At 40.3% G+C, this 14,073-nt stretch overlaps 1 protein-coding gene across 1 annotated transcript in view; it reads right to left on the bottom strand.

Annotated features, from left to right (window-relative positions):
• Nucleotides 1–14,073, bottom strand: part of MOCOS (molybdenum cofactor sulfurase) — a 102,203-nt gene that overhangs the window by 50,933 nt on the left and 37,197 nt on the right. The window contains exon 6 of the mRNA XM_082194796.1: nucleotides 544–743. Within this exon, the coding sequence (XP_082050922.1) occupies nucleotides 544–743 (200 nt within the window). The remainder of the gene's footprint in view (nucleotides 1–543; nucleotides 744–14,073) is intronic.

Genomic DNA, 14,073 nt, shown 5'->3' with positions numbered 1-14,073 from the left:
CAATAGTGAATGATCACCCCCCCCCAAGGTTTAGAGATGGCTGTTGGGAACATGGCCAAAAAAGCCATTAGGCTGGCTATGAATATTATCTTAACTGGACTCATGACATTTAATGTAATGAGCGGGTAGGCTCTTAAAAGTATTAGAATTGCTAATTCATATTCTTTGATCATTGTTGAACAATATATTCTTTATTTTAAAAAATGAGGAGGTTGGCTTTGACTCTTTCCAATATCACTCAAAAGACTCTGGTGACGTACCTCATAAAAAGGACAAAGGGGAAGGTTTTCACCATACTTTTGAAGATAACATGCCAGCCACACTGAACACTGTTCTTGGTAGCCATGTCCAAATTTGTTCAGACAACTTGTCCTCCACTTTGTCAAAATATTCCTTCCCTTGTTTGTTATTTTTAATATAAAACAACATGTGGGAGGTTCAGAAGGAATAAAAGAATTCAGCAAGAGTAGGTATTTTGAGTGAAGGTGGTCAAATGATCACAAAAATGCATTAGAAGATAACAAGAGAATTATTAAAGCATACCTGTGAATAACCAACTATATCTCCATTTTCATCCAATACATTAAAATTAATGATTGGACCCTGGACCTCAGGGCTGCTGAAGTCTGTATCACTGTAAAGATGCACAGCAGGTGCCCCGTTAGGATATGTTAACGTAGAGAGGATTCTATAGGTGTACTGAGCTAAGGCAAATGTATGTTGTTCTATGTTCTTCATTCCACCTGCAGGGAGGAGGGGGAGAGAGGAGAGAAAAATTCAACAACTTCCAGTTTCATTTTGAGCCATTTCTACAGGGACATTAAAAGGATCTCGTAAAATCAAGTCAATTGTAATTATTATTTAATGTAAGTTTTTAAAAGATGTGTTTATTAGGTTTACATAAACAACATAAATATTAAAAAATTAAAAAGATGGTTCAATCCATTTTTGCAGACATCATAGTAAAATAGATTCTTTGAAGGGACATTTTGGAAGTAAGACTCACATATCAATAAGAGAACCTGGCCACACAGAAATACATTTCGTTCCGGGATTTTTCTCATGAAAGCTACAGCAACAGGCACTCACTCTTAGTGTTTCCTGGGCAAATCTAGCAGCTCCAGTGTCATCAGTTGATGACTTCACGTGAGGAGGAGTCATCACAGATCTAACACCTGTGACAGAATTTTCACACCATTTTTCATAACTACAGAAGCAATTATTTTCAGTAGTCAGTTTTATATATTTAGATTCATGTCATGAATTGTGGGAAATAAATAAAATAAAGAGAATATAATAGACAAGGCGTAATTCTTATAAACAACAAACGAAGCATGGAAGTCCTTAACAAAGGGTGGTGAACACAGCACATGACATCATGGGCTGTCCTCGGAGTTTGCAAGATGACATCGCGGGAGACCCCTGCCTCAGGAGAGTGAGGGAAATTCTTAGGGACGACTCACACCCTGTCCAGCACCTCTTTAATCTCCTACAGGTAGGAGATACAGATGTATAGTCAGCCGTACCAACAGGTTAAAGAACAGTTTTTATCCGTGGGCTGTTGGGCTGCTGAATGGAAAAAAATAGTGGTGTAATTGACTTCTGACAAGCACACAGAGCGCAAACAAGACTGAGTGTATGGGGTGTGTGGCTCGTTTAATTTCACTGCACACAGGTGGTGTAGTGACAATAAAGGTTTATTTATTTATTTAATTTATGGTACATCACTCTACTGAAAGTTTTCTGGGACCTAATGTTTTGGTTTTTTTCAAAAAAAACAAACATCTAATTTATTCTTGACATGGGTAAACTAATATTAAAATGGGTCAGATATGCATTGAAATCAGACATCTACTCTAATTAATGGTAGGAACATTTCATTTCCACCCGGTTCTAATTGGGTGTGCAATTCCTTTTTGTTCTCTCTCTCTTTCTCTGCCTCCTCAGCCGAAACGTAATCCTCTCATTCAGGACGGCATGCTTAGACCACATGTGATATGTTTTCAGTATTTATCTTAATGAACAGATGGCTTTTGGAAATTCCCCATCTTATTTTGTTGAATAGCTAATTTCTACTCCTTCTTTCAGCTCAATGATGTTAGCAACTTGTATTTTGAGAGTCAATTGTAAAGAACCTTATATGGAAAAGCCATTACTGGTAGTCCTGGCTCAACTAATAGTATTTACATATAGAATTTGTGGGGGAGATTACACAAAGTGGTAATGGGATCTAGCTGAAGTGAAGCTGATCTACTAGATTTTAGATGTAGTAATCTGATCCAAAAAGACGAGCAAACCAATGGCGAATCAAAGTACCTAGGGGTAATCACATCTCCACCCATTTAACAAAAAGACTGGCAATAGCAGTTCCAGAACCGAAGGAGAAAGAGGGCTTTCAAACCATGGAGCTCAGCAACGTCAAAGATGCACAAAGCAGACATCTTCTTTCAGCATTTATGCTGCTGAAGGAAGTCCACACTCAACGCTTATGCAGCTTTCTATTGGTCACTACTGCATTCTGTTCTCCAAATCAAAAGGAGACTCCATATTCCCTGCACTCTCCCCATGAGTAAAATATAATTCAGTGTTGTAAAATAATTGCTCCCACAACTGTAAAGCCAGAAAGACGCTCTTGAAAGCTGTATGCCAAAAGCAGCTTCATTTTATTCCTGGTTTTTGTCAACATTTCCTGTTTGTATAAAACTGATTTATCATCCCAGGGCATCACAAGAGGAAAACATTTTTCTGTAAATCTGATTTCAAAACATCTTATTTTTTTGTAAATAAGCTTATGTATTGCTTTGAGATGTTTCCCAGGGATTCACAAACAGAATGAAATAAATAGAATATCAGTGACTTTAATTAGGGTTTTTTTTTTGGGGGGGGGGGACCTTGTATCTTCCAGTTACTGTTGATAGCAAAAGCAATGAAAACTTCTAAATCTAACCTTTTTTATAAATGCTTAGTAATGCATATAAAATATCACATAACCAATATTTGCTACTATTCCAAAAACTGTATTATTAATGTATCACTTCTAAAAGATATGAAAAAGTCAGCTCCTTGATGTTTACTCATACACACACATCCTGCACTTACATTTGGTTTAAAACTGCTGAGAACCACATTGTGTCAGTACAGTCACCTGGCAAAAGAACTGATAACCTGAGATTCACAGTAAGATTCCCCTCCTTCAAAATCCAACTTGTTATTCAAAGAGCAGTGCTAGATGAAAAGCAAAAGGTTCAGGATTTAAGCTCAGTTATATTAAGCCTCTTATGCAATTCACTTCAAAGAGTCATTGGGATTTTGGCACAAAATGGTTGATTAGGTCAACTTGAAAAATGAAAGATGCTTTCTAAAAACTCCAAACTACCAATCCTAGCAGTAGAGGTGTGGGAGGATATAAAATTCATTCTTAGAATTTGTGACAGAAAGCAGCCTCACTTCTAGAGTTATCAAAGTAGATTACTTGCTTCAGGCTTCCTTTTACTTTCTCAGGTTTTAAAAAACATTTTTTTGCCAGTTATTTTTATTGATTTTCCAAATTATTACAAATCAAACCAAATTAATACAATTTCCAAAACCAGTTTCCCGCTCTCATTACAGAATATGTCCAAGATATACCCCCACTGCTGCGTCAATTCTCATTTAGTCGCTAGTTGACATCACTTTGCAATTACCATAATATTTTTAACAGCTGCCCCTCTACAACCCTGCATACTGCAAATTCCTCATATAAACCTTGATTCAGGTAGGTAGCCATGTTGGTCTGATGCATTAGAAATATATAAAAAAATAAAAAAAATTGTCCAGTAGCACCTTAGAGACCAACTAAGTTTGTTCTTGGTATAAGCTTTCATGTTTAAGCTTTCATGCACACAAGAACAAACTTAGCTGGTCTCTAAGGTGCTACTGGACTATATATATATATATATATATATATATATATATATATATATATATATGCAGGTTTTGGTGTCTTCGGGTGTCTTCCCGTGTAAGAGTCGGGGTGTCTGTGCGACGTTTCGACGAGGTCTCACTCGTCATCTTCAGGCTGGTGCTTTCGGCTTCTTGTTACTGGAACAGAGCAGAGTCTGGTGTTTGAGTTCCTATAAATACTGTTGAGGGGTGTGGTGTATAGCCTCCAACGTTCTGGGCAGAGAGGAAGTTCCTAGATTAGTGTGCCTTTTCTTCTTTTGTTCCTTAATTACTTGAGGGATATCTTGGGTGAGTTCATGAGTGATATTCTGAATACCACTGGGTGGGTCATTAAGTGTAGATTAGTTGCTAAAGCTTTCGTGTCTTGACCTCTTGAGCTTGTGAAGAGTTTTTCTGAGAAGATGGCTGTGCTGCATTTAGTTGTGCTCTGGCTTGGCTTCGTGTATAGGGGCGAGCTGTGGTTTTGTGCCAAGCCAGAGCACAACTAAATGCAGCACAGCCATCTTCTCAGAAAAACTCTTCACAAGCTCAAGAGGTCAAGACACGAAAGCTTTAGCAAGCTTTCCCCTTTCTTGACGTCCTAATCTACAAAAAACCTGATGGCTCCCTAGGACACACTATCTACCGGAAAAAAACACACACCAACCGCTACTTACATGCACAATCACACCACCACCCTGCACAAATAAACTCCGTAGCCAAGACTCTCATCTCCAGAACCAAACGCCTGGCTGACAAAGACCACTTGACAACTGAGTTACAGAATCTCTCAAATGTGTTAATCGCCAATGGATACCAGAAAAACAGGGTTACGAAGCTAATCCAAAAAGAAACACCCCCCAAAAACCAAGACACAGAAGAAAACAATGGCATGGCCCTCCTTCCTTATATCAAGGGCACTACAGACAAAATTAGCAAAATCCTCCATAAACACAATATCAAAACAGCCTTCTGCACCAACCAAAAAATAGCCAATATCCTCAGAAACCCAAAAGACAAAATCCAGCTGGAAAACCAAGGGGTCTATGAAATACCCTGCAAAGTCTGCCCAGCCACGTACATTGGACAAACAAACAGACGAATAAATGCACGTATCGCAGAACACAAGAATGCCGTCAAAAAAGAAGAAAAAACTTCCTCTCTTTTCCAACACATGAAAGAAACAGGACACGAAATTAATTTTGCAGATTCCAAATTGCTCTTTAACATGGAACATCACCACAAGAGAATAATCATGGAAGCCATCGAGATAGAGAAACACCCTCACAACATGAACAAGCGTGACGACACGTCCCGCCTGCCAGACATCTGGAAATTAGCCCTCCCCACAAAAACCGACACCAGAACCAGAGGCACACAGAACGCCGTCACCAATCAACCACACCAGACCCAAACCCAGACCCTCTCCACAGACATATTACAGACTCCATCCAGTAGCCAAACTATAGTGGCACCTCCGGATGCTGCACCCCCCTGCAATCCCTACACAGATCTGGCTGGCACAAGGCACAAAACCACAGCTCGCCCCTATACACGAAGCCAAGCCAGAGCACAACAAAATGCAGCACAGCCATCTTCTCAGAAAAACTCTTCACAAGCTCAAGAGGTCAAGACACGAAAGCTTTAGCAACTAATCTACACTTAATGACCCACCCAGTGGTATTCAGAATATCACTCATGAAATCACTCAAGATATCCCTCAAGTAATTAAGGAACAAAAGAAGAAAAGGCACACTAATCTAGGAACTTCCTCTCTGCCCAGAACGTTGGAGGCTATACACCACACCCCTCAACAGTATTTATAGGAACTCAAACACCAGATTCTGCTCTGTTCCAGTAACAAGAAGCCGAAAGCACCAGCCTGAAGATGACGAGTGAGACCTCGTCGAAACGTCGCACAGACACCCCGACTCTTACACGGGAAGACACCCGAAGACACCAAAACCTGCATTCCTGTACCCGTGAAAATCTACGAAAGCAAATATATATATATATATATATATATATATATATATATATATATATATTAAACCTTAGTATTTATAATCAATAACAGCATGTGTAGTTTTTTATTAAGTTCTTATTTCCCAATTCCAGTGTTGCATTCCTCTCACTTCGTTGTTAAGATCATAAATCTTTCCCGGGTTGGGTGTTTTGTTGCAGTTTCTGCTTCCTCTGTCATGCTTATATTTCTAAGGTCGCATCCCATCCTGATGATAACACAGTCACACAGAGCAGATTCAAACTGCAGCCTAAACAATTTACAGAGCGAACTTTCCAAACCCATCTCAGCCACAGGATTCCGCCTTGCGATGCCTTCTTTTCCAGTGCAAACACACCCATCGTAACATAAGTCTTTCTTTAATTCAGCCTCTACGTGGCTTACACAACAAGCCCAGCTGTGGGTTATTCTTTACTATGCTCTTTCCCCCACAACATCCCATCAAAAGATGGTAATAAATATCACCTAGTTACTCCTTAGTCAAAGGGGGGCAGATGTAGTTAAACCGTATTAAATTCATTGTAAAGCATAAATCAAAGGTCTGCCTCTCTTCCTTCAAGAAACAAACAACTTCACATGCCTCTTGTCTCTTTATGAAGGACAGGGCAGAAAGAGAAAGCCGTATCCAAAAAGAAAACGAAAACATAAAGCGATCTGCCCTCTCCTTTTCCATTTGTGGCTGTTGAAATGATTTTTCAAAGCATCAAAATACCATTCAAATACCTTCAGAGCACACCAGGTTCCACAGGGCACAGGTGAGGTCTGTTGGACCTCAAATGTTTACCATTCTGAATGGAGCTCTTGCCCCAGAATATGCCTGTGCGCTACTGAATAATGTAGTGTTCCCTGAGCTGTCTTTCAGGGTCATTTGTCCACCATGACTGATCTTCCCATGAGGCAGAGCAGACCACTGACTACAATCAACAGATAGACCTTGTGGCAAAAGTGTGAACTGCATCACTTGAGAATTCAAGAGTTAGGTTTAGGTAGAAAACCTGTGAGCACCTAGAAATAGCTCTCGCACCACTTTCACTGTTCCTGTAGCAGGACACACACACACACACCCGCCTGCTCTTCATTCCATCTGTCATTCTTCTTTAACATTTCTAATCTTTGAAATGAAGATGCTTCTAATACCCTGAAAGAAGCTTTGCATACAAAATGAACTGAACCACTTAAGCTCCTGAGAATTGCTTCCATTTAAAGAAACTACCAATAGCATGAAATAAAATTCCTGCCTTCCTTTTTCACAACTTCAGTATTTATTTCAATGTTGTAAAATAAGCATGTATAGTTTTCCAAGACCGCTGGAACATTTAGCATTTATATGCCCACAACCCCTTACAGTCCAAAGTTGCACATGCAGCCACATGCGTTGATTGCTTTCATATTAATTCACAAGGTTTTTCCAGGCAGCCTCCTCTCTGAAAAATATTTGATATCTATTTGTGTGAGGGAAAGGAACTGCTATACCACCATCATATATTATGCTCCAAAGGAGCACATCCACGGTAGAAACATACTGATTTTATACCAGTTTAGTGAAGTGATTCCCTGCTGGGAAGATCAGGACATGACCTTCACCTGTGTTTCGGAAAGAGTAGCAGCTTTGCTTTTTTATATATAGAATGAAAAGCATTCCTCTATTTTTTTACAGCCTGAAATGTGGTTTGACCCCTAATCTCCATTTCTAGTCAACCGAACGCGATAATGTATTTTATTTATGAATTAATCATTATTTCATCTTCCTACTCTCATGGAAGAGCCAATGCATCACAATAAAAGCAAAAAAATAAAATTAACAATCAACTTGCAACATTAGGCGAATCAGAGGTTTTCCGAAACAACAAGGTCTTCAGTTGCCAGCAAAAATGGAAAGCAAACAAATATCCACCCCCAAGGTGCTTTCTAATATATCCATGCCTCTCCCGTGCTGCAGAAGATCAGAAGACATGCAGAAGGGCTCTGTTGTGGACACACAATTTTAAAATGATCCTTTGGGTATCCTGGTTCTAAGCTATTTGGGGCTTTAGAGGCAACACTAACACTGAACGGAGACTGGAAATGAATTGGTAGGCAGGGAAGATAATACAGAGTAATTCACGGTGTAAGACACTGGCTCGGTTTTTTGGTTTTTTAAAAAGAAATTTAGATGTGAATATCTGCTGATACTTCACTGTATAAATCTTTTAATACATTTAATACATTTGTTGCCCATACTGGTTGCTTTTTGACTTAACATTTTGTCTCCAGTGCAATGTTCCTCCCCGCCCCATGTTTTCTTCAAGCTTAAATAATATTTTCAACTTTTTGCCAGTTTTATTTTAATTGTTCTTCCATTGCAGTCATTTCCTGAAACAGGATTTTATTCCTGCTATTTATCATTCCAGTGTTTGATGTTTGAATCATATAAATACATTTTGCTCAAATGTAGAAAAGAACTTGGCATGAATGGAGAATCCTGCTGGAAAAGCATGTTACTATTTTATTTTATTTCAAAGAAAAAAATCTACCTATTGGGAATAAACTGCTACACTATTTTGACTGTTATTCACATTTTGATAATCACATTACAAACCTCCACTTAGAAATGAAACTGTAATGTGTTCTTTCCTGCTTCCCAGGAGTCCACTTACTTTCCCCTTGCCTGCCTCCCCAAAACAGAATATCATATTTAAACTCTATTTAAAAAAATAGAGTTCTGCTCACTGCTTCTCAGTGCAATATCACTGTTGGAAAGCACATCTGAACTGGAATTAATGTGAGCCCTTAAAATAAAAAATATATCATATTTGTTGGACTAGAATGGCCAAAGATGAATGACAGCACAGCCCTTGATTATCACTCCCGCTTCTTCCCCTGTTTTGTTGAAGACACAAGCTAGATCTACACAGCTATAAAAATCGCTCTGAAAACACTCTGCAAAGAAAGTTGTAAATCTCACAATTGAAAATATCACTGAGTTGTATATTCAGCTCTACAGCGCCATCTGGAGTTACAGTGTTATAACACATTTACAACACTGTCTTCTGACTAATGTAGCTGAGTCCACAGATGGCAATAGATAGGTTTCCATGCAAGGGATATTCCTTGAGGAGTGCAGAACACCTGAAGTGTCAGTGAAAAAGAATGAACTTGCTTGTCTGCATCAGCTGTCACAACCCGGATCTTGAAGAGCAGCCAGCACTCTGACACAGAGGAGGAACCAGCTAGATCTGAACCCAGCCCCAGGTCTTGAGACTGAAGCCCAATGAGACAGCTTCCCCAGAGAGTGGCCCCATTGATGCCAAGGGGCTCTCAAGTTCCCAGGTGCCTAATTGCCAGTGCAGGTCGCACACATGGCAAGAGCTCACACATGGAAAGTGCACGTTCCAGGTAACAGCTGCTTTACTTAAATGCTCCCTCTTGTGAATTCAAATTTTTATTTTTTTATTTATCAAGGTGCTGTGCTCCAACATTACTCAGAGACCTTTTATGTCAATTGTTTTATTCAGTCCTCACCCAGTCTTTTTATCTCATTTATGTACATCCAGTGTTATATATTATCCAAGAGAGAGCTAGAGAGCATGCGCAACATCCAAGTAGCCCCTTGGAGTTCAGTTCAGCCTGTAATTTCAGCTATTTTCTGCAAAGTAGCATTATCATAATCCCTTGAAATTTATGTGCTGAAGAAGAGAGACCTTTGGTCTTTAAACAACACATGCAATGTACAAAATTAAACTTAACTATAATGATTACTGAGGTCTCTTCCAGCCCCCAGCAGGATACAGGATTCATTTTCCTGTCAGTGTGTATCCCGCACCCATTACATATCCCATCAGTTATTTCACATGCAGGTAAGAATAAGCGAACGCTCAACTCTGACACAGGGCAATCCAGGCTGCCTCTATGTGTATGGCTGTTTGTTTGTTTGTTTGTTTTAAAAAATAAGACTGTGAATGAGACTTCAGACTGAAATGGCTGTACAGGTGGTGGCCATTTTAGTCGTGTCCAACTGACATGCCATCACTGATGTGCAGGTCCTTTCGAACCCAGAAGAGGGAAGAACAGGGGCGGAGGCAGGGCCAGGTACAGAACTGTTATTCTGAAAAATAGATTAAAAATTAAAAACTGTTAATCTGAAAATAAAATTTGCTCTAGTTAAGAAGAAGAGATGATGGTATGAAACCTTGACTGCTAATACAAGCAATACTGACTTTTTAAACAAGAGGTTTGAATGCTCATGCGCTCACGTGGCGACAGGCAGACAGGTGGGTCTGTTTCCATTCCAAATCACTTTCAAATACTCTCAATCATAGTTCTGTTTCATCTCACTGTTTGCCTCAAAGTGCATTTGAAAGGTACAATTTTTCTCATTTTATATATATTCTTTCCCTAAAGTATGAATCTTTGAATGTATTTCCCATAAAACATGCATTTTGGTGCACACTTTTTGAACCTAAAGTAATAATAATAATAATAATAATAATAATAATAATAATTATTATTATTATTATTATTATTATTTATTTGTACCCTGGCCAACTGGCTGGGTTTCCCCAGCCACTCTGGGTGGCTTCCAACAAAGATTAAAAATACATTAAATTAATGTGCATTGAAGCGCATCACAAAAGTCATACACATGTGTACTATACTCCAATTGACAGCTGTGTTCTGATCCACATATAAATCCAGGATGAGCAAATTAGGTTGCCTAATTAGGTTGTGGACCAAACAAATTTCTCCTCTACCCGTAATTTCAGTAAATCACACCCTGAGACTCCAGCAAATCCTACTACAATTTAATCTCTTGTCTAATGCTTATGAAGAAAAGGACATATGCCAGCAACAGACAGCTTAGGTAGTTTCCCAATTTAATTTGTGTATTTAATTAATGGGAAGTCTGGCTCCCAAGTAAATTATAACTAAATTTGTCAACTAAACCAAGCATTTTTAGATGCAATTGACTGCATGCCCTTTGGTGTACAGAGCTATGTACATTGATGTGCTATAGAAATAACAACAACAATAATAATATTCACAACTCACACATAAATGTGAACTCCTTGCGGCAGAAAAATACTTTGGGTGTTCAGGTTTAGCTGTTAAGCACATGAAGCTCAGTTGTCCAGTTCCACAGTGTCATCATCGTCATCTTCATCTGAAGAGCTCCAGGTGGTTCAGAAGATAAACAGTACACAGGCTCAGGATCACCAGTCTGCCCACTGGGGCATTTGCTGTGGTCCACAGACATGCAGGGCCCATCAAGGCTGACACTTTGCCTGGCCCCACCCCAGTGGTGCCATCCCTTGGGCCTCCCACCAGCACCACTATTGCAGCTACCCATCTCTTTGGGAGCTGCTCACGCATGAGTGGGCTTGCCAAAGAGTGGTAGCAGTTGTTGCCATGTCCAGGGGCAGCCCATGCATGAGGCAAGGGGACGCCATTTGTCTCTGACAGTGGATCTGACCGCCGTCCCTGCCCCCACCCACTGGGGCTTCACCTCCCCCCTCCCAAAGACAGCACCCTTGCCCTCACCACTGCACCTGCTGTGTCTTTGCCCCCCATGGCAGCAGCACGGGCACAGCTGTAGGTGAGAGTGCAGTTGCGGTGCTGGGTCTGGTGCCGTTGCTGTTATGTACTGAAGTTCTCACCCTGGGCCAGCAGGGGGATACTGTAGATAATTATGCAAATAAGGGATCGAAAGTGACGTTCAGTGATTGGATAGTTTTAGAAAACTGTTACAGTTACATGGTACTGGAGCTCTATATAAGCAGGCTGACTGAACCCTTCAGTTCAGTTCTGTCCTGGCCTGTGAATAAACAAGAGCTGTTTGAAGAATCACTGTGTCGCCTGATATGTTCACCCACAACTTAACAGTTGCCATTGCCAGCACAGATGCAATGGCAGGAGCAGGGATGGGGAGGGAACCTGGATCTGCAGGGCAGCCAGCATCTTGGGGGGTTGGGCATCTTGCCCACAGCAGCAAAACAATCCTGGCAGTGTCCCTACAGGATAAGGCTGCTGGCAACTGCCTACCACCCTCCCCACAGCGCTTGGAGAAAATGGGCTCATCAGATATGAGGGCAGGCAAGCGGCTGCAGGAGTGCTGCTCCTAGGGGAGCAGGTGTTTGGGGTGCTATCAGCACTGTGTGACCCCAGGAACCTCAAAAGCTGGAGCCAGCTTGACAGTGCATGTTCTTGAGTCAACCTATAAAAGAAGCTTTCAGTTCCCAAATCCATTTAGATGTTCTTGCTCTTATTGAATCAAGTAGCAGAGGAATAATTGGATAGTCTTTACTGCATTTTGTTCCCCTTCTCCCTGCACAAGCTGCAGCCCAATTCCCCCTGTGGTATGTATCTTAGAAATCTGCTTCTTCTTCTTTTTAAAAAAGCAAAGAGGTATTTCGGCTTGCAGCAATAAGAGTCAAATGTCAGCCTTGTATGCACAGTAACGGCCACAAAGTACATTCTGTGCTTTTTCAAAAGATCATTTTTCAATCCAAAGATTTTCTCTGGTTATTGATCAACAGAGAACTCTCATAAATCCCACTGGGGCAATACATAAGATGGCTGACATCCAGCAAGCTACAATTATCTATAGACAACATGAAAGAAGCACAGAATGTAGTGTTCCTTCTTCTTGTCTAATTGCTGCAGATGAAGGGGGGAAAGCTAGAATGATAATTTTATGTAAGGGTCAACTGATTTTTTTGGAGACACGTGAGGCATCTTCCCAAGAGTTATGGGTAATATTGACTACATCTAGCCCATCATTACAACCTATCATGTATTGTGAGTGAAATTTAAAAACACAGAGTTTGTTTTAACTGTCTTGTTTTGGGTCCAGGGACATGGGTGCAAAATGTTCTGTCTCACTCTTAGGTGGCACTTCCTGATAAATGGTTTGCATTCAACTCTGGTCACTTGAAATACTGTTTGTGGTGATTTGCACACCTTGAGGGTGGGGGAAGTTAAGTAGCAAGTCCTTGCGTATCTTTACTGATTACTTAGGTTTGATTCCAGGGGGAAACCAGCCTGCTGCATCCGTTGACCAGAGTCAGAAGAGGTGCTTTTCTTCTCCCTGCCAGAAAGAATCCTACTCCAGAGCTTATATCCACTCCTGTTTTCTTTTCTACTATTTCTATTAGATTGAGATCTTCAGGGGGCAAGTGATTTACTATTTTAATTTTCAAACGGTGCTTAGTAAATGTTCACACTTTTACAAATTGTTGTTCTCACAGAAAATTTATTTATATATTTATTTATAACATTTATATCCCACCTTTCCTCCAAGAAGTTCAAGGTGGCAGACATTGTTTTTTCCTCCTCCCCATTTTTATCCTCACAACCACCCTGCGAAGTACCGTAGATTATGCTGAGAGGCAGTGACTGGCCCAAGGTCACTCAGTCATCTTAATGGTTGAGAATGGATTTGAACCCTGGTCTCCCAGGTCTTACATCACTCTGGCTCTTGTAACATTCACAAAATATTGTGAGCTCCATTTAAAGTCAAAATGGCAAAATAAATGGATCCGGGGAGGGCAGGGGAGAGGAGGCAATAATATTCCTTTCAATATTTTGGAAATAAACCTCTGAACTCCCATTGTCTGGTGATTTGTTCTTATATTCCCTTTCAACAACTTTGCAGGTTGAGGTCTGGTGGTTCATTCTGTTATCCTAGTGTTCCCTTTAGGAAATGAAAGATTCCCAGACTGTGTTTCTCAGGCCTGATCAACTTGTCACACACAGCAAAGCTGTTCAAAGTGAACTTTAAATTCACTTCCCAGTTCTGTCCCCAAACCACAACATGACACTGTCCTTTATACCTCTAGTCATTAGGAGAAGTTGTCAAACAGGCTTTATGACATATTTCATGAGTTTGTGGCTGAGTAAAGCAGCTGACTTAACCCCACGGTGACTTCAGAAGGATTTTCTATATCTGATATTTATGATTAGTGCCATTTAATCTGGAGCTGCTGAATAAGTAGCATTTCACAAAATATGCAAACTTTCATTCGCTTTAATATGGTCCTTCTGAAATTATCTTAATGTTTCTGCAGTGAAGAAAGGATTGGATCAAGTCAGCTGAGGAACTGTACGTACTACAAACAAAATAACCCCTGCTAGGATACTACACATATCTTTTT

Source organism: Podarcis vaucheri, assembly GCF_965113315.1.
Source record: "Podarcis vaucheri genome assembly, chromosome: 13".
NCBI lineage: Eukaryota > Metazoa > Chordata > Lepidosauria > Squamata > Lacertidae > Podarcis > Podarcis vaucheri.
Note: the sequence above shows the minus strand (reverse complement) of the source record. Positions and strands in the feature narration are given on the sequence as shown.